This window comes from Phallusia mammillata, chromosome 5 (assembly GCF_965637545.1).
Source record: "Phallusia mammillata chromosome 5, kaPhaMamm4.hap1.1, whole genome shotgun sequence".
Classification (NCBI taxonomy): domain Eukaryota; kingdom Metazoa; phylum Chordata; class Ascidiacea; order Phlebobranchia; family Ascidiidae; genus Phallusia; species Phallusia mammillata.
In genome coordinates, this window is record NC_137256.1 from 2,402,832 (window position 1) to 2,429,373 (window position 26,542).

At 37.6% G+C, this 26,542-nt stretch overlaps 3 protein-coding genes and 1 long non-coding RNA gene across 5 annotated transcripts; 1 reads left to right on the forward strand and 3 right to left on the reverse strand.

The window, feature by feature from the left end:
* The first annotated feature begins 455 nt into the window (after positions 1–455).
* LOC145230294 (uncharacterized) lies at positions 456–1,197 on the forward strand. Its single transcript, XR_013860622.1, has 3 exons — positions 456–638; positions 698–828; positions 890–1,197. It is a non-coding gene; the product is annotated as an uncharacterized LOC145230294 (long non-coding RNA).
* Positions 1,198–1,625: 428 nt separating this feature from the next.
* Positions 1,626–18,569, reverse strand: LOC145230261 (uncharacterized). 2 transcript variants are annotated; one of them, XM_080095650.1, is made up of 10 exons: positions 18,391–18,569; positions 17,808–17,984; positions 17,258–17,527; positions 16,664–16,780; positions 16,135–16,260; positions 15,423–15,551; positions 15,093–15,284; positions 14,599–14,721; positions 14,257–14,346; positions 13,434–13,627 (listed from the first exon to the last, which is right to left on the reverse strand). In XM_080095650.1, exons 1-10 carry the CDS (start codon positions 18,482–18,484, stop codon positions 13,491–13,493), a joined length of 1,455 nt encoding a protein of 484 aa, XP_079951776.1. In that variant the 5' UTR covers positions 18,485–18,569; the 3' UTR covers positions 13,434–13,490. The 2 variants fall into 2 exon arrangements, with proteins under 2 accessions (XP_079951777.1, XP_079951776.1); XM_080095651.1 differs by lacking the exons at positions 13,434–13,627; positions 14,257–14,346; positions 14,599–14,721 and adding an exon at positions 1,626–1,771 and having other exon boundaries at positions 18,391–18,527.
* LOC145227931 (uncharacterized) lies at positions 2,033–9,479 on the reverse strand. The gene is made up of 6 exons (XM_080092890.1): positions 9,444–9,479; positions 9,316–9,393; positions 4,051–4,225; positions 3,489–3,605; positions 3,189–3,314; positions 2,033–2,280 (listed from the first exon to the last, which is right to left on the reverse strand). The coding sequence occupies exons 1-6, from the start codon at positions 9,477–9,479 to the stop codon at positions 2,033–2,035; spliced, it is 780 nt and encodes a 259-aa protein (XP_079949016.1).
* A 3,910-nt stretch (positions 18,570–22,479) lies between the features above and the next one.
* LOC145228049 (sushi, von Willebrand factor type A, EGF and pentraxin domain-containing protein 1-like) lies at positions 22,480–24,751 on the reverse strand. The gene is made up of 4 exons (XM_080093023.1): positions 24,697–24,751; positions 24,251–24,424; positions 23,143–23,262; positions 22,480–22,599 (listed from the first exon to the last, which is right to left on the reverse strand). Exons 1-4 carry the CDS (start codon positions 24,749–24,751, stop codon positions 22,481–22,483), a joined length of 468 nt encoding a protein of 155 aa, XP_079949149.1. The 3' UTR covers position 22,480.
* Between the last annotated feature and the right edge of the window lie 1,791 nt (positions 24,752–26,542).

Here is a 26,542-nt window from a genome sequence, read left to right on the forward strand (position 1 = left end):
CAGCTAAGTTTTAGTCTGGTCAATGTTTTGCCTAAATTCTTGTTTTTACAGAACAAGGACAGTGCTAGTTTAGTTTGATTGATTCGTTTTGTGATGTCATAATCCAGTAGGCAGGCACAACTAATTGAAATATCGGTAATTATATTTAATAAACGACAAAGGGACAAAACAATCATCCAGTCGTTGTCCGGCAGTTTCACAAATTGACAATTGGCAACACAAACGAAGCGGGTATAAAACTAGTAATAATCCTAACAACAAAAATTCAATGTCAAATCATTTAGCATTAAGATTGCCATTACGCTATGTTCTATTGTTTTGGAGATAAAATTTATACTAATTTGGCCAGCTCATTTTTGGAGCTGGTGAAGCGCACCAGTTTAGAAATGGCGTTTGCATGTCAGTTGATTTATAGAGCACCTAATATTATTTTGATTCTCTAAATAGTGGGGTTATTTCGTTGTTTTCTTTATCACCGTGACTTTAATGGAGTTCAACCAATATGGTTCCACTGGATTTAAACAAAGTTGTTGAGGACATGAACAAGCTGCTTAACCACACCAGACGTTTCTATATTTTCTTACAGAAGAGCACAAACCACAAATACCAAAGTTTCAAGCAAAACAGAAACAACCATGGTTGTATATTTTGTTATGGTTGTATTTTTTATTTGTACATAAAAGTCACAATTTTGCAGAAATATTATTATTTTTGCCCCGGAGGCGTGAAAGATTGGAAGGGAAAAGATCTCGTCGGGAATGGATGGGAAAACGTTGGTCTGGGGGGAAATGAAAACGTTGTTCCAGGGAAAGTTGGAATTGGATTTGGGTAAGCTACACTGCAAATAAAGAGAAAATCATGGATATCTTTTATGGGTAACTTGTTGCAGAAACGAGGTACAACAATTTAACAGCATGACATACCAAAAGTGCCTGTGGTCGGACTTTCGGCGGGCTGACGACCAAGTTTGTTTACGTCAGTTGTAAGAGCACCAGGCCCAAAAAGACTCCCGTCGTGGGTTCATTGTTATGTTGCACTTTGATTTATTAGACCTATGTCTTGCCATGTGGGAATACTTGTGGGTAGATTGGCTTAATTTGTTATTGTGCCGCTCAGTTTTTTAAATTAAAGGTATTTTTCAGCATGCCTTTGTACATTTTTCCTGGTGTGCTCGCAATATTTCTTTCATTGCTCTGATTAAGCCCTATACCGTTCTGGTGGGCGAAACGTCAGCAAAAAACAAATTTGTTAAATTAAAGGTATGTTAGCCTGTTTGAAGTACATGTTTGCAAACTGTTGCTTCATAGCTAATGTTATTTTAGCATTAATGGAAGCATGTTAAAAGTATTGTCACTATTGTATTCTAAGCTGAAACTTTAATTAAGTAGGTTAACTGCTTGTAGGTTTAGAGGTAGCCACCCTAAAGTCGCATTCATAAAAATTTGACACTGGATCAGTGTTTTTTTAAGGTGTTTTGGGGGACCGAAACGGTCCCCCAAATTTCTCCAGCGGTTTCCCAAAATTTGAACTTGCAACTACAACTACAGTTTTTGGTATTGAAGTGAAACACTTGCGGTCTCTTAAAACTACTTAGCGGTCACCCAAACCAAACCTTAAAAAAAACCTGCACTGGATTATATTCACTTACCACAGTTTTTCCAATAATATGCACAGCAGGTTCCATTTTCGTTGCAGGATGGATCACAGCCACAAGGTGGCGATCCTCTCACAATACGGATACTGTGTGAGGAGCATGCAAACCTGCAGCTACCTTAAAACAAAAATGTACAAATTGATACAGTGCAACATTAACCAATGTTGTAGAGTAATTGGAGGCTTTTAAAAGTCAGGTTTAATAATGTAGTGAAGATTTTTATCAGACTCTTACATACCAACATCAGTATCCTCACAAACAAGGTAAAAATTGTACCCGTATATGTAAGCCGCACAATATACATCTTTGTACATGGCAAAAACTTTAGGAACAAACGCTTTTTCTAAGGTGCACTGTAAAGCTGTTGTCAATTTTTTTTTACCAATAGGCAATCTTAGGGGGTCTGATACGAAATATAAAATATCCACCTTCACAAATGTACTTGCTTCCACGCCATTCTCCATTGCTTCCACATGTGTACCTTGGGATACCATGCTTTGCATAGTCATGAAAATAATGATTATTGCATCTGAATAACAAACTGTCCCCAGGTTTGTATGAGCGCTTGCCGAATATGATTATGATTTTGCCATTTTCTGGTGGTGTGGGCTGCGGGCATGTGATTTCTGCAAAAAAAAAAATTGTGTCCAACTACATAAAAATGATTTCAAGGTTGTATTAAGTATTTTTATACACAGGTTAATCCAGTTTACAAAATAAACCCTTGCAAATAATCCATCCAGATATACCAGAACTTGGGTGAGGTGTAGTCTAAGACCAGTTTTTCTCAACCTGTAGGTCACAAAGCTATTTGATACTGGGCTATAGGTTTAAACACATAATGTGACGTCAATGCGTGCAAACACAAAAGCTCAAATCAAAGCCAAACTTCCCATAGAATGGAACGTTCGTCAAAATTTAGAAAAAAAAACTAAAAGTTTGAAGCATTGTTTATTTTTGAACACGTTGCTGTTTATTATTGGTTTAGCGACGTTTAAAAAATGTTTCGTCAAGTTGTTGTTTCTTTGTATCACCTGAATTAACCTTTTTTTTTATCACAACACAATCGCATTGCACACAATAATGGCCAAACACTCACTGGCAAACAAATGTCATAAACAAGGCACTAACCAAAACAGGTTGGAGTTTTGAGGCAAGTTTTGTTGCTATATTGTCAGTACGTTTGTTTAAAAGCAAATTTTACTGTTTTTTCTATAGATTTTGCGATGTTTCGTACCATACCGCAATAAAGAAACCAAAATATCCACGGTGGCCGCCACCGTGCTTTACAAACCCAAGGTAGCGGCGCCACCCCGCCACCGCCTACTCGGCGCCTATGCATACTGGGATCAGCCCTGAAGCGTCCACTAATATTTCTGATTTAAATACACCCCAAGACTTGGAGAGGAGAAATAAAATAAAAGACCAGTTTGAATAACATGAACAAAGTTGCTTTTAAATCTTTTTGTAATAGGTCCAAATATTTGAATTGATTATTTTGTTCAATATTTGTTGTTCTGGGTCTGTTTCATACCTACGCATTCAACCTTTGGATTTCCTGTAGTGCCAGCCGGACAACTACAGCTCGCTCCTCCAGGAGTGTTTGTGCATGAAGCCCCGTTTCCACAAAAGCCAGAAACTTCAGTGCATTCGTTGACGTCTGTTAGAAAAAAACGACTTTTGCAATCACACATAAAAGTTGCGTGTGGCTATTCTATGTCAAAACAGTACTATTATGACGTCAAAAATCTTAGAACATAATCATTATTACTTGCATTGTCAACATTTTATCTAGAATGGTAAGTGAAGATTAGTGTAAACACTTATTTCTTACCTCTGCAAGAAAATTCGTCTCCAACGTAACCTGTATTACATTCGCACCTAAAACTTTCATCCGTATTTGTGCAAGTCCCATGTGAACTACACGGTGAACTTGCACATTCGTCAGCACCTAGAAAACGAACGGGCAAGCATGTAACACTGCAGGTGCGTTGCAAACATGTAGGTAAAATTCCCATGCTTCTTACGAACACAATTTACAGTTCTACCTTTACATAACGTTCTTAGGTGTAACATAATTACAAATGCATTTATTTGGGCTTCTTTACTTTTGATATCAGGCCCATGGACAAGACTAAAAAATACAGCGTTTACTGAAGCAGGGCTGGACAAACCACAACGCCCAGGACAATAATAGCGAGGTCTTCGAAATCTAAGCTTGTGTCGGAAGCATAATTGGAAGGATTTTCCTACACGAATCGGAACCTAATTACTTCATGCAGAATTTTACCGGAACTAAATGTGACTTACCGGTTACAGAAAAAAAATGCAGCATATTTTTTTTGTGTTTGGATTACTTTAAAAGACAACTTGCTTATTAATTTGCTTTCACTTACTACATACGGCGTGTTCGTTTGTTGGCTCAAACTTGCCAAAAATAAGTCTTTGTAACTGATTTCGCAAGTTCGTATGAGGATAGGCACTTGAATGTAATCTTGTTTCCAAATCCGTATTTTGATTTCTTCGGTGAGTAATAGCTTTGGTACGGCCTCGAAGGCGGCGTACAAGATGCTGAAAGAGAAAAGTTTAAAAATTTAACTGTAGTGTGAGAAAATACATAACAAATGCATAAAATCATCAGCAAATGTTTTAAATGTTTAAAATGTTTGTTTTTTTTACTTTGGGAACTTGATTTACCTCGTAAAGTAGGAAATTCTCCGCCAAAAATTAAGCCCATTGAGAAGGAGACAAGAGAACACAAAACCAATAAAGTCTTCATTTTCGTTCCGGTTGCGTTGCTAATAGCTGAAAATGATAACAACCTTCTACCAGCAGTCTTTATAAACCATCCTGTCGTTGCGTCATATAGCCAGCGGGTAAATGTAAATTTGCATCAACGTCAGGCAGCCGTTATTTAATTAGCGACAATAAATGATTGATTTAACAAAAATGTCGTTCAACTGGTGTAATGTTAAACAAAAATACTAGTTGTTTTTGTCCACGAAAACGCCTGTTCAGCATTTAATAAATGATTGTAAAACAACAACCAAGCAATATTTAAGACATGATACTCTAATACAGTGGTTCTCAAACTTTTCATTATTTTTTCTAAACGGTCCCTTTGCCATTGTTTCGGGGGCTTGCGGTCATTTAGCTGGAATGTGTATTTCAGAAAAACGAAAGTTGATTGCAGGATTTTAGCTAGTTATGCAATTGCCCTTAACAAGGATCCAAAGACAGCTTGTGACATCACAAACAAAACAAAAAAACATTACGATTGTGTGCCAACAAATGCATTTTTGTTAGTTTTTGTGCAATGAAGGCTATTTTCTAGCAATTGGGGACAGTCGATTCTTAATTCTACTATGATTTAAACTCATTCAGTGGCACAAACTGGCGCAAAATAAGATTATAGAAGTACTTCAACCTTTTCGCGGTCCCCTAAAATTGCCTCACGGACCCCTAAAGGACTGCGGACCCCAGTTTGAGAACCGCTGCTCTAATACAAGGATTGTCCAATACCTTGGTTTCCTTTTGTTATTTAATTTAGCTTTGTTTTATATTTTGTTCATAATTTTTATTCGAAAACAATCACACTTCTTCAAATCAACAAATTTAAAACTTTGTTTATTCAATTTGAAATAGCTCGGCCTGGTGAATATTTTAGCTCAATTGTTGCTGCTACGATTTGTTTACCCGGCAAAATATACTTGACTCAATGCGAGCTATAGTTCAGTTTATTAAGAGCGGCAAAATTGCGTCACCCAGCGGAAAATAGCTAGCAAGGCACCAGTATAAACGATGAAAAAAGGTTTAATGATTGCAAAGTCACCTTGACACAAACTGAATGACCTTGGATGCCTGCGGGGCAATTAAAACGCCGGGTCAAGTTTGAAGTGTGATGCCGGGTTAATTGGGGTCGCCTTTACTATAAATACACTTTAGAAAATGACAAAAACCGTTGGGCCTTATTGCAAGCAATGGCTGACAAACAACACCCTAACAAAATTTATTTGAAGTAATTCTGTTGATGGGATAATGCTTCAATTAAACTAAAATGACCCCATCACTAATTTAACGTAATAAGATTTCATTTCGATAACACAACCTTTTTATTTTTGTTGCCATTTTTTAAAAAAATTATAATAAGTTGAAAACAAACACTTCTAAATTTGGATTGGTCATAATATCAATTACACATAACTTGCAGATCCAAAACTTTGTAAATCATTGTAAGTACGTGTATATTTTAAAATTACATGAAAACGGCAGCATTTTTTCTTGTATATAAAAAAATATTAGCAGTGGGCCTTATTACATTCCGGGTCTATATACCTTCAGGTACCTTATTAGACAGTATATAGCAGTGTTTCTTAACCTTTTTAGCGCTCGTACCCTTTGAGCTTTCAGGAATTTTTTTCGTACCCCCTGTCTACAATGGCCGACGGAAGTAAACAAAATTATATAATAGGAATTAAATTCAGTGTATTAAGAACTTAAGATTTTGATGCATGCATTAAAACAGACAATTTCAACAGTATTTACAGCACATCAACAATCAGTCAATTCAAATCAGTCAAAGACACATAACAAAGTAACTTGTTACGCATTCTTTACAAATATGCCTAAATCGCGTACAATTTCACACTGCATGTCGTACCCCCTGCTTTGGTGCTTCGTACCCCCAAGGGGTACATGTACCCCAGGTTGAGAACCCCTGGTATATAGCATGCCGCTCTTTACGTAACTGATCGGTGCGATTATTATAACTTATAACGATTATTATAAGTTTCTCAACTATTGCATATTAGCTTTGAGTGCAAAGGTAGCTTGTTAGTTCTTGATTTCATGAGTACGTTTTATTCTACACCCTTGACAATTTGGGTTTTATTAAAGCGTTAAAAATAGTTGCAGATGGTGACAATTGAACAAAACTCATGTGAAAGAGTAACACAGTTGGAAGTCAGGTCAGGTGCGGGTTTAAGCTCGTATAAAACGGACTTGATTCGGGTTTGACTTGGCACTCGGTCTTATTTGAGCTCAAACTTCTTATTTTGTTTTGCACTGTGAACCATTTACCTATGTACAAAGGAGTCCAAGTGTTTTGACAACAAAAGGAAATGCAGTTAGCACTGTAGTAAAAAAATATTTTAAGTCCAAACAGAAGGTTTTGTTAGTAAAAGTCGTCATATGCTTAAATTAAGTTAGTTAAAGTTAAGCTTTTGCTAAACGTTGTTTATTTTTAATTTAAAATATTTGGCGTCCGTGGGTTTAGAAATTACGACCAGTTTGACCAAAACATACAATAAAGGTCCGGACAAACAAACTTTTATGGCTATCGTAAGTAACATCAATGGACAGTTTGATTTGTAAATGCAAGTTGCGCGTACGACGAAACATAATTAACCGATTTATGATAACTGCCCCGTTTTTGTCGTGTTATACTCGCAGTGCGCCAAACTTAAACCCTTGTGAGCTCCCCCCACATAACGCTTCAGAATAAGGTGTAGCTGAATGCTGTGACCAAATAATTATTATACGGTGTAGCTGCATCGCGTTCAGCCATTATCCACCAATTGTGCCTTCCACTGTTTTGTGCTCCAGGACTTTTTTAACTTCGCGCAGCTATTTCCGGCTTGGTGATTGTTTCAGTGATACAATTGGACATATGTTATCGCAGTGTTTCCCAACCTATGGGTCGCGACCCAAAGTTGGGTCGCCTGTAAATTCTGTTGAGTCGCCAGTTTTTGTGACAATAAGAGCATCTACGTTTCGTAGCGTTATTTTGTTATTTCCCAAGGCTATAAATTGTTTCCCAATAACCATTTCATGACTATTTGGCGTGATATTGAATTATTCTGTTTGTGTGAGATCACTGCTAAGCGTTGTCTGGGTCATAATGCTTTGAACCAGCTCTAAAGTTGGCGGAAAAACGAATAATTTTTGTTTGATGTTTTTTATTTTTCAAACTGACGTAGTAATTTTCGAAAAGCTTTCCTGATTTACAAACAAAAATTCAACCCAAATAGTAAGAATGCATGCCCATGGGTCGCGAGAGACCACAAAACAAAATTTTGGTAAGTATTTGGGTCGCGACAAAAAAAGGTTGGGAACCACTGTGTTATCGGACGTAAATTATGCACTGTTATATTGCAACTCGTCATGGAAAACTTTTATGTAATTATTTTTTGGTTGAGCTACTGACATTGCAATCACACGCAACTCATCATGGAAAACTTTTATGTAATTATTTTATGGTTGAGCTACTGACACCATACCTCACGGGACACCCACATTTAGCTCATTTTCGATAGGTGACGCAAAGAGCTGAATTATTTATTTAGCGGCTAAACAGGGGTTGGCTTGGGAAGTAAATGTTTAAAAAATTTACATCACAAACTATTTTTTTGATAGTTTTATTGAATTTTAAATGCTAATACCTTACCCCGACCCTAATAGCCCTAACTGTGAGCATTTTTTGGGATATACCGTTTTAAGTGGAAACAGTGCTCTTTGCGCCACCTATCGAAAATTAGCTAAATGTGGGTGTCCCGTGGTGTATGGTGTTAGTAGCTTAACCTTATTTTATCGTATCCCGCTGCTCTTATACGTTTTCGCTTGTGTGCTGGATAATATTTTATTCATTGCTCTGATTGAAGAAGCCCTAACGTTCTGGTGGGCAAAACGTAACCTACGGCCTAGGCGAGTCCCGAAAAGACTGCTGTCGTGGGTTCGAATTCAACGCAGGCTGCATTTTTTGGCCTATACCTTTCCATATGGGGATGCTTGGTGGGCGGCTGATTTAGTATATTGAGTAAATCCAGTTTTAGGTGAACGCCAGCATAATGAAAAACGACATTATTCTGAAGCTTAAAGTTAAAACATCGCAAATGATCTCTTTTGACTTCCTTGGGAAAGTGTTTGTAGTGACAGTTACATTACGTTTACATTACGTAAAATATTTGTAAAGGCAAAAGCACTTTCCCAAGGAGTCAAAAGAGATCATTTGCGAAAAAAGAAGCACGCAATCATTTGGGTAAACATTCCAATCGACAAAAAAAAGTTTACAAGAAGAGAAAAAACAGGCGAAAACACAAACAAAGGCATGACAAACACAAAGATAAGAACGCAATGACTTAGTTCTAATCTGTTAGTAAAGGCCCGTATTAAGCAGAAAGTAACTCGTAGGGTTCTTTTAAATTAGGACCAGTAGACATATTCTATTACTACATTTTACAGTAGCTGTCTTAGGAAGGTTGAATTACGCATTGTGTTCCATCACCAGTGAATGCAGCGTTCCAAGTACCACTTTTCTTCAGGGTTTTGACAAATTGCATCTGCATGGCAGTTGGGCAAGGGCCAGAGACAGAAAAGCACAGAAATGCGATTTAATCATTTGGTACCCGGGTTTTAACACGCTTTGCTGGCTACACCTCGTGGGTACGTTTTTAACTTTGCAGCGCTACCATCAACACAGATACGGCCTTACTTTAATTTAAAGCAGTGCTACAGATGTAATAAAGCAGATAGCAAAACGTAAAGAAATGGTATTTTTTTCCCTAAAGCCTTCTTTGTTTACGCAGCGCTAATGGATTCAAAAGTTAGTTAGTACGATGGTTGCCTTGAAACCTAATTCCGTGTGAATTAGGAATAGTGCTTACCTCATAAGAGCCCTTGATGTGACCATTTTCTATTGTAGCCGTCGTGTGCTGGGCAACCTCGCAACACAGTTGACATTCCTTCAAGCACGCGATTTAAAGTTCCAATGGACACAAAGATTAACACTTACATCACCACGTTGCTTGGGGCACACGAATTTCGACATGCAGCATTTGCAGCACGTTGTACAAGTTTAACATGCATTCTACCACACCCTCACAAAACTGAACATGTCCATACAAAACTTAAACAATTTTAATACACTGAGAGTTAGTTGCAAGTGAGGAAAACCACCAAAAACCTTTTCTTGCAAACCCAACAGCCTGACTGATTGTCAGTTAAGGCGCAGAATCAGAAACCTGCGGTGGAAAAAAGGCAAAATGTAAAAAAGAAACAATTGTTTTCAAAGTCATGCATCGTTTTACACAACTTACTTTACTCTCCATAAAAGGACATGAATTTTCCTTGGTGGGTTATTTCTGGTTGTTGGTATTAGTCTACTTTACTACAAAGCTGTAAGCAATCGGCAGGGCAGTGCTTTTTTATCACAACAATGCCCCAAGCATTGCAGAAACAGCTCAGGGGTGATATCCGGCTGGTTGAACAACCGTTTACCAATTAACTTGTTTCAATGTCATGCACAAGTACATAACCAGTCCATATATGCTAGCGCCCTGGTACATAACCAGTCGACATATGCAAAAAATATAGCAACTAATTCTAATGACATGCCTATTAACAAGTTCACAATTTCCTAATTGTCCTCAAAAACGTTTCTGTAAAACTGTTCACTTTGTTACTATTAAACCAGTTAAGCTTCATGCAGTCTGGTCAATTTCAAATAACGAACATGTTTTGTCTGTAACCTTTTTTCAGAACGAGGGCAGTGCTAGTTTTGTTTCATTGATTCGTTTTGTGATGTCATAATCCAGCAGGCAGGCACAACTAACTGAAAACACAACATCGGAATTTTTTTTAGAGCCCCTGCTCATTTTTTAATATGTTATTTGTTGAATTTTTATAAACACGATTTCAGGTTTAAAATGACAAAATTCAAAGTTACTAGTAAAATATTTATGTTTAAAATCTAAAAACACTGACACCTTGCGGATATTTTGTCACATTGTCCAAGCGCCCTGTGACGTCACCTCGTACCAACTTGGTTTGGAGTAGTGATGCACCGAACCCGCCTAAAAAGGTTCGGGCCGAAACCGAATATTCGGCCACGAGGCCGAATAATTTCGGCCGAATCAGGCCGAACCTAAAATCCCCGTTTATATGAATGTTGCCAACTGAACCTTGTGCCGTTGATGCGAGTGAAGTGAATTATGATAAATCAAAATCACTTTCACAATGCGGAAGTTTTACTAAACTTGTAATATTTTGTAGACAATGTGGCTCGTATTTTATAAACACAACAATTAGTTAATTTATTACGTTTCGTATAGGCGAAAATGATAGTGTAGGCATTAATTCAATGCAATCAAAAAGTTCGGTTTCGGCCGAATTTTAGAAAAAAGTCCAACCGAAACTTCGGTGCATCACTAGTTTGGAGCGTGTTTGTCGTCGGTGGTTGTTAACGTTCAGCGACGCCAACAACGTTAGTCAGTTTTAGTATTTTGGTGTTTCGTTTTAATTTTTGGACTTAAGCGTGCAAAATGCCTGCAGTGTGTTCTGTGTAGGGTTGCAATTCGATAGGAAATCAAAAGGCCAGCAATGTGACTCTTTTTCGCTTTCGCTAGGGGTATGGCAAATGTTCTGGTGTTAAAGCCAAATGCCATTCCATGTATTCATGTTGGTAATAGTCTTCTTCAGCACCATTCAACAAATTTTCTGTGGGCTGTATATCTGTAACGCCTAAGTAAATAGCAGTTGCTGGTTGCATATTGCATGTTCCTCAGTTAGTACAGTAAAACTTTGTCATCATGGTTTCCGAATTGACGTTTAAATCGATAATTATGTTGCTTCTAATGCATACACATTGAGACAAATGGGTTCAAATCCAGGATGTGCATTTATACAAAGCAGATTCGACTCAGAATATTCGTTGAACTTGGATAACTGCTGTTATACTTACTAATTTTATGGCAACAAACGCACGATTTTCTCTCCTCCATTATCACACAGTTTGTACATAAACACCTACAATAATACCGTTAAAACTAAACTTAGCTCAGCGAAGCAAGACTGTTACCAATTTGTATGCTCCATTTGCATTTGAAGGCTGGCTGACTGTGGTTCGTCCACGCTTAGTTCATCCTCTTGGTACTGTGTTTCAAACGAATAACCTACAATATATCTTTGTCCACATAAGCATAATGATCTTCTTCTGATTCACTTGAGCATGGGTAAAATAGTCAATATTTTTGTGAACTAAATATTTACGTTGGTTCTATCGGTTGTAAACAGTAAAAAATGTACGTATCAAAGCTAAAACAAGCAACAAAAACAACAGCTGAGCATCGCCATTGTTGGAAGTTGGTGACGTAACAATCGCTGCTATATTTTAAACCTAGGTGTCGCTCGAGAGCTCATTTTTTGATTGAATATCTCGAAAACGACAAATCATAGGACAAAAAAAATTAGTGACACGGAATCCCCGCAGTATGGCAATTCTAAATGGCTAAAATGTAGAAAAAGTCACATCGCCGCTGCCGGGGCCCTTTAATAAACCTTTTCATACGAAGTCAGGAAATCATTCACATGAAAAAGCCTCTTGTTTTCATCCTTCCAAACCAGTCATTGTCCAACAGTTCTACAAATTGACAATTGTCAGCCTAAAGAAGTCGGAATAAAACTGGAAATCCTCACAATAAAAATTCAATGCCAAATCACTCAGCATTAGGTTTGCCATTACGCTATATTTTATTTGGTATTGATTTGAAAATAAAATTTGTGAAAATCTCATGTAATACTAATTTGGTCAGCACCTTTTGGAAGCTGTATGGTTCAAAGTGCACCTGTTCAGAAATAGCGATTGCAAGGCTGTTGATTTGTAGAGCACCTAATATAGGGTTGCCATATTTTATGATACACAATCCCTGACAAAATTTATCTCGGTTGCGTTAACCCAGTTTTTCTCAAACTTTAAGTCTGAATGTGTATTTTAGAAAAACGAAAGTTGATTGCAGAATTTTAGCTAGTTATGCAAAAATTGCACATAACAATGATCCAAATCTGACATCACAGACAAGACAAAAACATTATAATTGTGCGCGAACAATTGCATTTTTGTTAGTCATCATGCAATAAAGCCTATTGTTTAGCAATGGGGACGGTCGAATCACACTTTCTCTTTCATTTAAACTTATTCAGTTGCACAAACTGACGCCAAATAAAAATATAGGATTACTTCCACCTTTTCGCGGTCCCCGCAAAATGCCCCAAAGGACCGCGGGCCCCAGTTTAGGAACCGCTGCGTTAACCATTTTTGGGATCCAAACACTTCTATTCAGGAATAAATTTAGAATATTCGGAAGTCACACGGACGGCGACACGAGAAAACGTTGGATACGATACTCTGATCCTTGTGAATTGGCTTTTTGCTGGCTTCTGTTTAGTTATGTTTGTTAGGCTAAGCTCACTACTCTTACTATCCTTGAAACAATAAGCACATATATCTTTGGTTGTTAGTTAGTTTCCAGTTGTTACGCGCGCATACACACTGCAAAACGAAACAGTAACCTTGTACGTTAACCTGCACGCCGCCAGTTTGTCTCTTTAAGTTTCATGGTATAGACGCGATTGTAGCTAACTACTAGAAACTTCGTTGGTACTAATTTCATAGTATATATATATCTTTTTTTCTTAAATTCCTGACTTTTAAATACATTTTAACATTTCTCCCTGACGCAGATTTGAACACTAAATACCCTGACATGTCAGGGAAAATCCTGACGTATGGCAACCCTAACCTAATATTTTTATGGTTCTCTACAAGGAGGAGTCATTTTTATCCGTTTTTTGTGACTGTTTTGACTTTAATGGAGTCCAACCAATCTAGTTCCACCGTTTCAAACAAAGTTGTCGACGGCATAAACTGCATCAGACGTTTCTATATTTTTTCACTGCAGAGCAAAAACCACAAATACCCAACTATCAAGCAAGCAGGAACAATCAGTTGCTATAGGTTTAGATTTTATTTGCACATAAAAGTCAAAATTTTGCAGAGATATTTTTATTTTTTCCCCGGAGGCGTGAATGGTGGGAAGGTAAAAGATCCAGTCGGAAATGGATAGGAAATCGTTGGTCTGGGTGGAAATGTAAACGTTGGTTTTGGGGGAAATGAAAACGTTGGAACTGGATTTGGGTACACTGCAAATAAAGAGAAAATTGGTATAGATATCTTTTATCGGTAAATTGTTGCATAAACGAGGTCCATACATCAACAATTAATCCAACATGCAGTGGTGGGATTCCATTTTTTTGTCAGCCGGTTTTATCACAAAAGTCATATTTTCAGCCGGTTCTGTTACAAAAAGTCCACTGACAGTAACAAGTAATGCTAACCGGTTCGTTGATCTCATAAATATTCGTGAGATGGCTCTATAGAACCGATGCGAACCGACTGAATCCCACCACTGCCAACATGGTATATCATAGGTGCCTGTGATTAGACTTTCGGCGGGCTAACCACCAAGTTTAGGTAAGTTGTAAGAGCATCAGGCCCAAAAAGACTCCCGTCGTTTCTAATACCAGACTTTGATTTATCAAACCTATGCCCTGCCACATGGACATGCTCGATAGACTTGGCTTAATTCGTTCTTATGCCTCTCAGTTTTTAAAATCAAAGGTAAGATGGCCGGTTTAAAAGTACATTTTGCAAAATGTCACTTCACAGTTAGTGTTATTTTAGCTTTAATGGAAGCATGCTGGAAGTATTGTCACTAACGTCTTGTATGCTGCAACTTAAATAGGTAAATTTAACTTTAATCTTAACTTACAGCAAGCTTGTTTGTAATTTTTACAGCAGTCTCCTAAACAGTTGGAACATTTACATCCTGGTTTGTCTTGACAGCCAAATGAGCATGTCTCTGCAAAAAGAAATCATTTGAACATGAGGTTGGATAAATCAGCAACTTTCTATAAAGTAAGGTAATGTAGCCAGCACAAAGCTACAAGGTTATTAACATTTACATCAACTATGTATTGTGTATTTCCTGAATGTAAGCAGTGTCGTACTTTTGAGGGCACAGTTAAAGCCTTCTAGCACAAGGCAACTATTTAGCTCAGTTTTGTAGGTTTGGAGGTAGCCACCCTAAAGTGACTGGTTTATTTTGACTTACCACAGTTTTGTGTATAATCTGCACAGCAGGTTCCATTTTCTTTGCACGAGGGATCACAGCCACAAGGAGGCGATCCTCTCAGCAAATGGATACTGTGTGAGGAGCATGCATACCTACAGCTACCTTAAAACAAAAATGTACAACTTGATTTAGTGCAAAATTACCCTAGGTTTCAGTTATAGGAAGGTTTCAAAGATCAGGTTAAAAGATGAAGTGAAATCTTTCAATACAAGCAGTCAAAGTTGCTAACAGATTTAGATTTTTATCAGACTGCTACATACCAACATCAGTATCCTTAAATTGTATTTAAATAACAAATAACACAATAAAAATTGTACCTGTAAATGTAAGGCACAAAACATACATCTTTGCACATAGCAATTAAACAAGACCAAATGTTTGTCCTTTTCATAAGGTGCATTGTAAAACTGTTGTCAATTTTTGTCACTAATACGCAATATTAGAGAGTCTGTTACAAACTATATAATATCCACCTTCACAAACAAGTTTGCTGCCACTCCATTCTCCATTGTTTCCACATTTGTACCTTGGGAAACCATGCTTTGCATAGTCATGAACATAATGATCATTGCAGCTGAATATCAAACTGTCACCAGGTTTGTATGAGCTCTTGCCGAATATAATTTTGCCATTTTCTGGAGGTGTGGGCTTGGGACATGTGATTCCTGCAAAACAACAACAACATGGTGTAACTACATAAAGGTGAAATGATTTGCGGGTTGTTTTAAGTATTCTTAGATAACCTTATTGTAAACAAACTGTTCAATTAAAGAGACAAGATTTTAGAATCCCATTTAACTTACTGGTGCATTGGGTTCCATCACCGGTGTATCCAGATTTACAAGTACAAGTAAAACTTCCTATGGTGTTTTGGCAGGTTGCCTGTGCATGACAGTTGTCAGTATCAGTGGCACATTCGTCAACATCAATAGCTGGAAGTGAATATGTGTTTATGAACTGATCTGTCACATACTTAAGTAGGAACCTGACCACTGCAGTGAGGTGTGATTTTTAAAAATTAGGTACAGTGCTGTACTAAACTGTAGGCAGTAGTTTAAGTGCCAGACAACATTGTTTATACAGATAAAAAGAATATTCAATCACAGTTTTTTTGTCAACAAATAGGCTTCCAATTCAAATATATACAAAAAAGAATATGTATTTAAATTTTATGCAAATAAGGAGAATTGTCTGAATATATTTGTGAAAAGCTTACAAAAGACTTGGATAAGAACAAATGAATACCAATTACTGAAATATAGCTTTAAATAGACTGAATAAAAAAGTTACCATAAACTGTTCAAACTTTTTAGGTTAACCAGTTATAAATCAAAAGAAGAAACTAACATTTCTGATTTAAGTACACCCCAGACTTAAGAGAGGAGAAAACAAAATACCTGTTTAATTAACATGAACAAAAGTTGCATGTAAATCTTTTTGTAATGTGTCTACATATTTGAATTGATTGTTATGTGAACATTTTGGTGTTAGTAAAACTTAAGGTACGTGTCATACCTGTGCATTCAACTTTTGGATTTCCTGTGGTACCAGCCGGACAACTACAGCTCGCTCCTCCAGGTGTGTTTGTGCATGAAGCCCCGTTTCCACAAAAGCCAGAAACTTCAGTGCATTCGTTGACGTCTGTTCGAAAAAAACAAATTTGCAATCACCCAAAAAAGTTGCGTGTGATTATTCTATGCCGAAACAGTAGTATTATGACGTCATAAATTTAAGAACAATTGTTTTCTAAAAATCTGGATTTGTGGTAAAAATTTAAGTGAAACGTTTCTTTAAAACAAAACAAAGTCATCAATACTTGCATTGTCAGCATTTTATCTAGAATGGTAAATAAACAAAAGTGTAAACAACCAGGGTTTTTTTAAGGTTTGGTTTGGGTGACCGCTAAGTAGTTTTAAGAGACCGCAAGTGTTTCATTTAAATACCAAAAAATAGCCATATTTGCTTATTTGGGAAACCGCTGGAGAAATTTGGGGGACCGTTTCAAAACACCTTAAAAAAAACAATGTAAACAATCATTTCTTACCTCTGCAAGAAAATCCGTCTCCGGTATAACCCGTATTGCATGAGCACCTAAAACTGCCGTCCGTATTGGTGCAAGTCCCATGAGAACTACACGGTGAACTCGCACATTCGTCAGCATCTAGAAAACGAACGGACAAGCATGTAACACTGCAGGTGCATTGCAAACAAGTAGATATAATTTCCATGCTTCTTATACAAACACACTTTTTTAGTGTAACTTTTGTAGCGTTCTTGGTTAGTTATACAAACATGCTATTTGGGCTTTTTCACATTTGATATCAGGCCCATTGGACAAGGCTATAAATTGCAGAGTTTACTCAAGCAGAACTAGGCAAACCACAACGCCCAGGGCAATAATAGCGAGGCCTTGGAAATCTAGACGTGACTTACCGGCTAAGTTAGCTAAAAAGAGCCCAAGCGCAGACCAGTAACTATGCTATATTTAAGTTATATATCATATTGAGACTGACTTCGTGGTCGGGAGACCGACTTTCTTTGATTAGTCTACGCTACAAGAACTAAAACACAAATGTCTGATTTGGTAACGAATACTAGTTTAGTTAGATTACGTTTTGTTAAAGAAGTAACCACTTACCACAGCAGAATCGCACTTTGTAGTCCGAACATTTATTGTTGTTGTTTTTCTTCAAACATTTTAGACCCAAACTTGGTAAAATTTCGACTTTTTCATTCGTTGTTCGGAAGTCTTTGTTCGTTCCTACAACCCGGGCGTCGATAGAAACTGGTTTCGCACAAACATTAGGATTTCGCATCAGAGACCGAAGTTCGTGATCGCCAGTGACGGAGGGGTCGTCCCGGTCGTAAAACTTGGTCCATTCGTATCCGGTTACGGTGCAAACTGGGTCTAAAGAGAAACAATAGATAAATTGACAACACACAAGCACCCTGAGCACACTGAGGACCACTGTGAGCAACATAAGATGTACATGCTAAGGCCACACACCAGTTCGTGCGCAGCATAGATTTTCATGTGCCTGGGCATACACACAAGCTCCCTGAGCACGCTGAGGACTACTGTGAGTAACATATTGCTGTGACCACACAACGGTTAATACGCAGCATACATTTTGATGTGTGTGGATTACTTTAAAAAACAGCTTGCTAATCATATTGCTTTTACTTACTGCATACGGCGTGTTCGTTTGTTGGCTGAAACTTGCCAAAAATACAAGTCTTCGTAATTGATTTCACAAGTTTGTATTGTGGTAGGCAGTAGAATTTAATCTTCTCCCCAAATTTGTATGTCGGTTTGGTTGGTGAGACATAGCTTTGATATGGCCTCGAAGGCAACTTGCAAGTTGCTAAAAGTAAAAAGTTTAAAAATTAAACGATAGTGTGAGAAAATACATAACAAATAATGCATTGCAAAACAATTCAGCAAATGTTTTAAATATGTAAGCCATTGCTGCCAGGCATAATATCAAGTTTGTAGAGCTCTTCTGGCAAATGTAATTTTAGTCCGACGTTTCGACGTCCTATACAGGTAATCTTCATCAGGGTTAATAACACCGAATGTCATAACGACGTGCTTGCGTTCCATTTTTTACCAATGTTTATCGTGCACTGTACTAATCGCATTCATTGTTATTTACCCTGATGAAGACGACCTGTATAGGACGTCGAAACGTCGAAATAAAATTGCATTTGCCAGAAGAGCTATGTAAACTTGAAATATTTGTTATATTTTACTTTTGAAACTTAACTCACTTGAAAAACCAGGCAAAGTTGGAAAACCTCCTCCACCAAAAATGAAGCCCATTGAGACGGAGACGAGAGAACACAAAACCAGTAAAGTCTTCATTTTCGTTCAGGTTGCTTTGCTAAGCTGTGTATGATATTAACCGTCCACCAGCAGTCTTTATAAACCATCCTGTCGCTTGCGTCATATAGCCTTCGGTTAAATGTGAATTTTCATTAACGCCCGGCACAAAATCACCCGGTAATTTAACGAATAGATAAGATTGTTTTTCTCCATAGTGCGCATGCGTGTGGTTCTAATCGCTGCACGACGGTGTGACGTAACAGCGAAAATAAAAGCCGTTAATTAAGTAGCGCCAATGGATGATTGTAAAAAAAAAACACAAGCAATATTTTAGACATGATACTATAATACAAGGATTGCCTTCTACCTTGGTTTCCATTTGTTATTTTATTAGCGTTTGTCTCATTTTTTAGTCATAAATTTTATTCGAAAACAAATAAACTTTCAAAATCCACGAATTTAAAACTTTGTTTATTCACATTAAAATAGTTCTCCCGGGGACGAGTCCCGATCAGGTTTTTTTATGTCTGTATATGGGTCAGGCGCGCCGGACCATTCGGCCAAGTAAAATAGTTTGCCCCGGTGAATGTTTTAGTTCAATTGTGCTGCCACCCACCGGAAAATAACAAGCATGGCAAGAGTTTAAAAAGTTAACGTTAAAACGGTTAAACAATTGCAAAGTCACCTTGCTTCTATGACGTCATAAGCTGAATGACCTTGTATGCCTGCGGGGCAAATAGAACGCCGGGTCAATTTGGAAGTGTGTTGACGTCAGTGCATTGTCCAGATGACGATGTTAGCATCAGGATTCGGGTGCAAAACTTATGTTGTGATGAGAAATCGTTTGCGGTGATTCATGCTATTCGTGCGGGGTTAATTGGGGGTTATACTTTCTGCAAACATGTTTTTCGACTATATTTCACCTAAAGTTGAAATAACATTTCAAAATTTTTATAAAATATTGTCAAGTTTGCATGATACATTGAGATAGGGATGCTTTCAAATATATCATAGTATAAGGTACACAACTTAAATACGTTTACTTGGTGTGTGTTTTGTACATGTTGTGGAAATAGACATGTGGTTGATTTTGAAATTGACAGCTTCTGCAAAACAAAGAATCTGTTCCCAGTTCTTGTATTATACATTATATTGCATAAATAAGCTATTGCTGTCAGACATAATATCAAGTTTATGGAGCTCTTCTGGCAAATGTATTTTTATTCCGACGTTTCGACGTCCTATACAGGTCGCCTTCATCAGGGTAAATAACACTGAATGCGTGTAGTACAGTGCACGATAAACAAAGGAAAAAAGAATAAACGCAACGCAGCGAAAACACTGCGCGATAACGAATGATTGGGCCTCTAATCTTTGAGCAGGTGCCTGTAGCACGCCGAAAACGTTAGCATGTCGCTTTTTACGTAACTGACCAGTTCGATTATTATAACAAGCTTCTCAAATATTGCTTATTTTACTTTCGGGTGGAAAAGTAACTGGTTATTTCTTGATTTGTCCTTGCAGAGGATTTTTTGACAAACACTGCAAGCAAGTCGAACTCACCGCCACCTTAACCTCTAACTTTGGACTTTCCCTCATGATTCGACCACAAAATTCCCCTTTCGTTTGGTAGGTAACGGACGGGCGGGCCTTCCGAGAACCGATTTAGCCAGCTCGTGCATGATCATTCCGCAAACAGTTGCTGGAAGCTGCCAATTATAGTTGAGTCACGATTTAATATCACAGTAATTTATTGAGGTACATAAATAGTTTTTTAAGCTGTTATTTGCTGTATTGCAAATGATCCATCGTTGTTAAATTTGCCCTAAATCGAAAAGAAACTCTTAGTGAAAGTGTCTCGTATGCGGCGTCGAATTTAATTTTACTCTTTTTTTGGTAAATGAAATAGAAGTCTTAAAACGGATTTTAACGTCAGAAAATCGGGTCGGGTTTGGGTTTAGGTTTCAACAAAACGGACTTGATCCGGGGTTTACTTCTACACTCAGCCTCATTTGTGACCAATTTCCCCGACTTTCCTATTTTGTTTCGCCCTGTAAACCAGTTACCTTGTTGCTTTGTACAAAGAAGTCAAGTGTTTCGACAACAATACAAATGCAGTCAGAATTGTAGTAAAACAAAATATTTAAAGTCTAAACCAGTGGTTCTTAACCTTTTTATAACGGCCGAACCCCTACGATATTCTTCAGCCTTTGGTTGAACCCCAAAGTTTCATCCTAAGTTTTTAACCCATTTCGTTTGGTGGGTCATAATTAGTTTTTGTATAAACGTAGTGGCAACAGTTAATGTTTGTCATATTGTTAAATTCTAACATAATAGTACAAGCAACTTGTTTCATGATTGCTTTAATTCCGGCAATTTTTAGTTTTTACCAAAATGAAGCATTGCATTTATAGCATCTGTATTCTGTACACAAACATGAAAAAGATGAAGTAATAAATTTTTGCTGCCAACAAAATTTCGTTGTGTATCTGCTTACGAACAATGCTCTTTGGTACGTCAAAAAATGAAAAATAAACCTTAGTGCAGGGGTGCACAACCATTTTGCTAGGACAGCCGCATCGCAGATTCTTATTTCACCAACGGTCGCCATTTACCCGCTTATTTTTGTTTTAAAATACTTGGTTTATATCATGCATTTACCATCAATAGTGTATTTGCCATCTAAAACCCAGATTACATCAGTTTAAAACACCTCTGCGTAAGTTTAACCGTCCAGTGTTTTGATATTTGGCAAATGCAAATGACCGTTTTTAGCGACTATAGACCCTAAAGTTTCACAAAAACGAGTATTTGTATTGTACAAAAAGACCTTCGTCGAACTCTGGCCCCGGTTAAGAACCACTGGTCTAAACAGAAGGTTAAAAGTCGTCATATGCTTAAATTAGTTGAAGTTAAACTTTTTCTAAAGGTTATCATGCGCCAAATTACGGCCATTGATAAACTGAGTTTGACCAACACATCAATCAATTATTTGTTTATTTTTACCCGCGAACGCAAATTGTGAGTTTAAAAGAAACGTGAGGTGATGTGAAGAGGCATCGGTTAACTTTTCGGTTTTGGAGTCAAGGTGCCCCCCAAAAACGTAATTGAACAAATTTAGTTACAGGACACATGTAATTAAGGTCTGGACAAACAAACTTTAATGACTATGATAAGTAAAATCAATGGGCAGTTTGATTTGTAAAAGCAAGTTGCGCGTACGACGAAACATAATTAAATCGAGAAAGATAATTCTATTTCCCCAGCAGTGTTTACCCATAATGGGCCAAATTCACTCTCTAGTGAGATCCCTTTGCTTCGTAATAACGCTTCACAATACGGTGTTGCTGAAAATACAAAATGCTGTGACCAAATAATTATTATACGGTGCAGCTGCGGCGCGTTCAGTCACCATGCACCGGTTGTGCCAACCACTGTTTTTTTTTGCTGCAGCACTAGAAAAAGTTAGCCCTTCATTTTAAATAATAACCAGCAAAGATTGGTTAATAGAGTTGTTTTGTATTTAAAGTTACACTTTAACAAAATTTATTTCAAATTTGTAGCTCGGCTCTGTAGATTTCGAACACTAATTGGAGCTGGGTGTAGATTTGCATCAATGTGGATATGATTGAAGCGAACTTCAATTTCAAATCAACGGTGAGAGAAAACTACAAACCAACCATTAATTTCCGTTTGTTACAGTATTTGAAGTTCATTATTTGAAGTTCTAAACCAAGCAAAAAATGCATTTTGGTAAACAATTAACAACTTGCATTATTCTTCAATGATTCTGACATTCTGACGCAACTCAAAACGTCGTGTTCTATACAAATAGATTGTCTTGTTTGTTCTTGTTAGAACTTTAAGATGCAATAAGTGAAAGTCAAATCATTGGTGAACGGATGTCAACACTAGCCAATACAGCCAATATCTCTCGTCACCAGCTGCACTGATGAGACCTTATAGGCCGAAGCACTGTCTGCAGCTTTTAAAATCATGTTGCTGTAGTAATATAAAACTTTATACAACTTTACCTCAACAACCCCATAAGGGGTCGCCGTTACTTCCAGCTGGACAAGTACATAAAGCAAGTCCATCTCTATTAGTGCAACTGGCTCCGAAGCCGCAGGGATTCGAATCGCAAGGGTTAATGCCTAAAAAACATCACCATGATATATTGATATACACGTTAGATAATACATGCCATTGGAGCCGGGTCAGGGCAAAAGGCAAAAAAGAGTCAAGTCAATGAAGACCTAAACAAGCCAGTTTGCTGTGTCTGGAGTTGTTTCAACAACCACTGTCGGTTCGCTACCGTATTTCGTACAGACAAAATGGTACACGTGGTAAATGTGTGTCTGTTGCGGGGATGTTTTGACATTATAGAGTGTGTTAGGATTTAGGCAACGCAATTCTACTGTACATTAGTTATGCCTACATTACTTGATATCTTCCATCATTTTTACATCATTTTTGTAATAAATGAAATTTTATCGCGAACCGGCTATTTCAGGTTATATAGGTTGTATTCGGACTTGCCAACGTGGCCGTAGGCGAGGATTGCTTGAAATAAATTGATAAAGCATTTAACCTGAAAAAGTACACGGCCCGGTAACGGTAACAAAAACCAAGCCGTGGCCTGATGGTTGCCGACTACTGAACTAAGCAAACAAACAATTAAAGAATTGGGCAGAAACCTGTGCATTTAATCCTCGGGTCCCCGGAATATCCAGGTGGACAGAAACACACCACCATTCCTTTAATACTATGGCACCCTGCATGAAGGCTACATGGGTTGATGTGGCACTGGTCGAGAACTAGAAATAGATAACATTGGTTAAAGATTCTCCCGGTATATGCCACAGGGTTGTTAACTGGACCGGGTTCGGGCTAAGGTTTCTTAAAAAACGGGCTTGAATCTGGCCTGACTTTACACTCTGCTTCAGCTATTTTTTTTTTTTTTTGAATAAATTTAACCAGGTAAGTAGCCAGTTGTTGAAAGCCCTAAAACGCCTTGCTTGAAGACCAACCTTATAGTTTTTGTTTGTTGTCTTAGTCTGTCTCGTTGCGTCAATGTATAGACCTGCCAATCAAACTTTCGAGCCTAAACGGACTTTTCAAAAACGATTCAGGTTCGGGCCGGGTTTCGGACTTGTACTTTTAGGTTCAGGCTTCAATTTCAGGCCCGTTTACAACTTTCATATGTCATAAGCATATTTGCACCAAATTGGTTCAATGGGCTTTATGCCAAACCCAATGTCAACAGTTTTATCAACAAATTCGGCCGAACCAACCGTTTGTGACTTTACGTTTAGCCATACGTCAAGCGTTTGACGTGATTAATTCAGTTTTCTACCGGACCCACAGTGGTGTTACGTCAACAAGATAGTTATGAGCTTGCCTCGGCCGTTGTCGAAGCAGCAAATGATTTTATTAACTTATTTATCGTTGCTGGAGAAAACATGAATACTTAAATTGTGACTAGTTGATGCGATGATAGTTTTTGCGCCGGTTCATAGATTCTGTGCTACGTAATTAAGCGAAATGCTACATTTTCGACTTTAAATAGCGTGCGTAAAACATTCCGAATTACAAATATTTTTTGAACAAACTTGATTCGCTATGGCAACATGCATTTTCGCATAGTTTTGAGTAGGGTAGACAAGTGTTTGGTTGATTCTGCTGAATTTGCTCGGAAATGCTGCCGAATAATCGGTTTCGGTCGAATAAACTCAGCAAACCGAATATTCATAGCATCACTATAGTGGCAAGAACCAAAGTTGTTGAAAAAATTTAATTACTAACTACAGACGACGTCGTCGGTTGGTTGAAACTTTCCGTTGATACAAAATTTGGTGACAGGTTTTTCCAGCTTGTAGCTTAAACTGCATCCGAACGTGATGTGTTGTCCGTACTTGTAATTGGTTTGAAAGGGAAAATAGAAACCACGTTGGGGCTTAGCTGGGGGACTGCAAACATCTAAAAGCAAACAGAATCGGCGAAAGTTAAAATCAACGTTACTGATGATAATCTACTGTAAATATGATATTTTTTGCATTGTCACTTCTTCAGACACATCCAAGTTAATCAGTTAATCAGTATTATTTGAGTGCTGTTACCCGTTTTGTAATTTAGTAAGGATACAAATATAAATGCACGAACGACAGCAAATTTAGTAAGACAGTAAGACTTAAAAAAAGGACTGGTAAACCCAATTTTTTTCAAAACTTTATAATTTTTACAAAACTTACCTTTAAGGGCCACAGATAGAGACACGAGAGCATAGAGTAGAAACAAATACTTCATTTCGCCTCACTGCAACGAAAAATAATTCAATTTTTTTGGGGGTCCCGAGATAAACAACACGCTTTAATTGCTACTTACATTCCGAGGGCAAACTTAAGGGTGTGTAAACGACACAATGCACCTGCCAATTTGTTGGTAGAGCTACTAACACAAAAACTTACACTAGAAACGGTTTGCTAAATACCAATAGATTGCATAAAAAGCGCAGTTGTTTAAATCGACAGTGAGACTGTGATAAAAACTAAATTTCACGTTAGAAACTTGTCGACGTTTTTTAGGCTGATTTTATTGTTGTTGTTATTACGAAACCTCAATCCAACCCTAAGCATTTTTTGTCAGCATTCGTCAGCATTTTTTTGTTTTTTTCACGGGGTTCGAACCCAATACGCTCCCGGGGATAAATCCCAATCAAGATTTTATTTATTTCTGTATATATGAGTCAGGCGCACCGGACCTTCAACCAAACAAAAACAATCAACTAATACCCGACTGCACCGTTGCTACAAATACCAGAAACGCAGGTTTCCGTAAATTATAAAACAAATCACGGCGCAACATTGAATCGCATTACTTAAAGCAATCCGGGCGCACAAACATCAACCTCAACCTCTTTCCCTAACACGGGTGTTCAATCTTTTTAGAACTGGCCCCACCAACGTTACCACTCACTTTCTAATGAGCCCCAGTCACATAACGCTTAATAATACGGTGTAGCTGCAGCCATCATCCGACAATTGTGCCAGCCACTGTTTTTCGCTTCATAACCTTTTAACTTAGCGCAGCTATTTCCGGCTTGTTGATTATTTTAGTGATACAGTTGGGCATATGTTGTCGGACATAAGTTATGCGCTATTTAATTGTGGCGCATACAACTCGTCAAGAAAAACTTTGTTCATATGTAGTTATTTTTTCGCATCCCGCTGCTCCCATGCGTTTTCGTTCATGTGTTTGCAAATATCTCACTTCATTGCCGATTGAAGAAGCCCTACCGTTCTTGTGGGCAAAACGTCCTTCGACTGGGCGAGTCCCGGAAAGACTGCTGTCGTGGGTTCGAACGCAAGCTGCATTTTTGCCTATATCTTAACATGTCGAAAACTTTGTTAACCGTAGTGAGTAACAATCTTAGGATAGGACCAGAATCATTCTCATACATTGAAAAACATACGAAGTGAACTTAAAACCTTTCAAGTATCTGGAATCATTAGTTCTATTCCAAACGAATTATCAATGTTAAAATTTTAAACTGGAACAACAAAATACTGAAGACAATTAACATTTGTGACATAAGTGTTTGGTTCCAGTGTCTGACCGTTGCACCCTAGTCCGTGTGACATCGGTGCAGAGTGTAAAGCTTATCTGACTCAAGTTTGTTCTTGTGGGGAACTATCAGAGATCCGTATGAGACTGGATGCACAGGTAACTTGTGAATATAAAAAGCACACTGTTTTCATTTCAAAGTCTAAAAAGTTTGCAAACCCGAGGTCCAGTGCTCATTTCGTGTTTTGTAAACGATTGTTTAACATTTTGCTTTTTCAGTTTTGCCCAGACCTTGAAACAAAAGCGAAATCGGGAAATGAAAGTGAAACTACTACTTTATTTCCGTTCTTGGTGATCTACTTAAATCTATAATAAAAATACAAATGCTAATTCGTGTGCTTTTATATGACGTATTGTATTGTATAGTTAAATATGTATCATTGATTACATTCAATATCAAACAAAATTTTTGTTTTGTAAAATATCAGAATAAAATGTTTTCGTTGCGAAAATCTTTGGCGTAAAATTATTGAG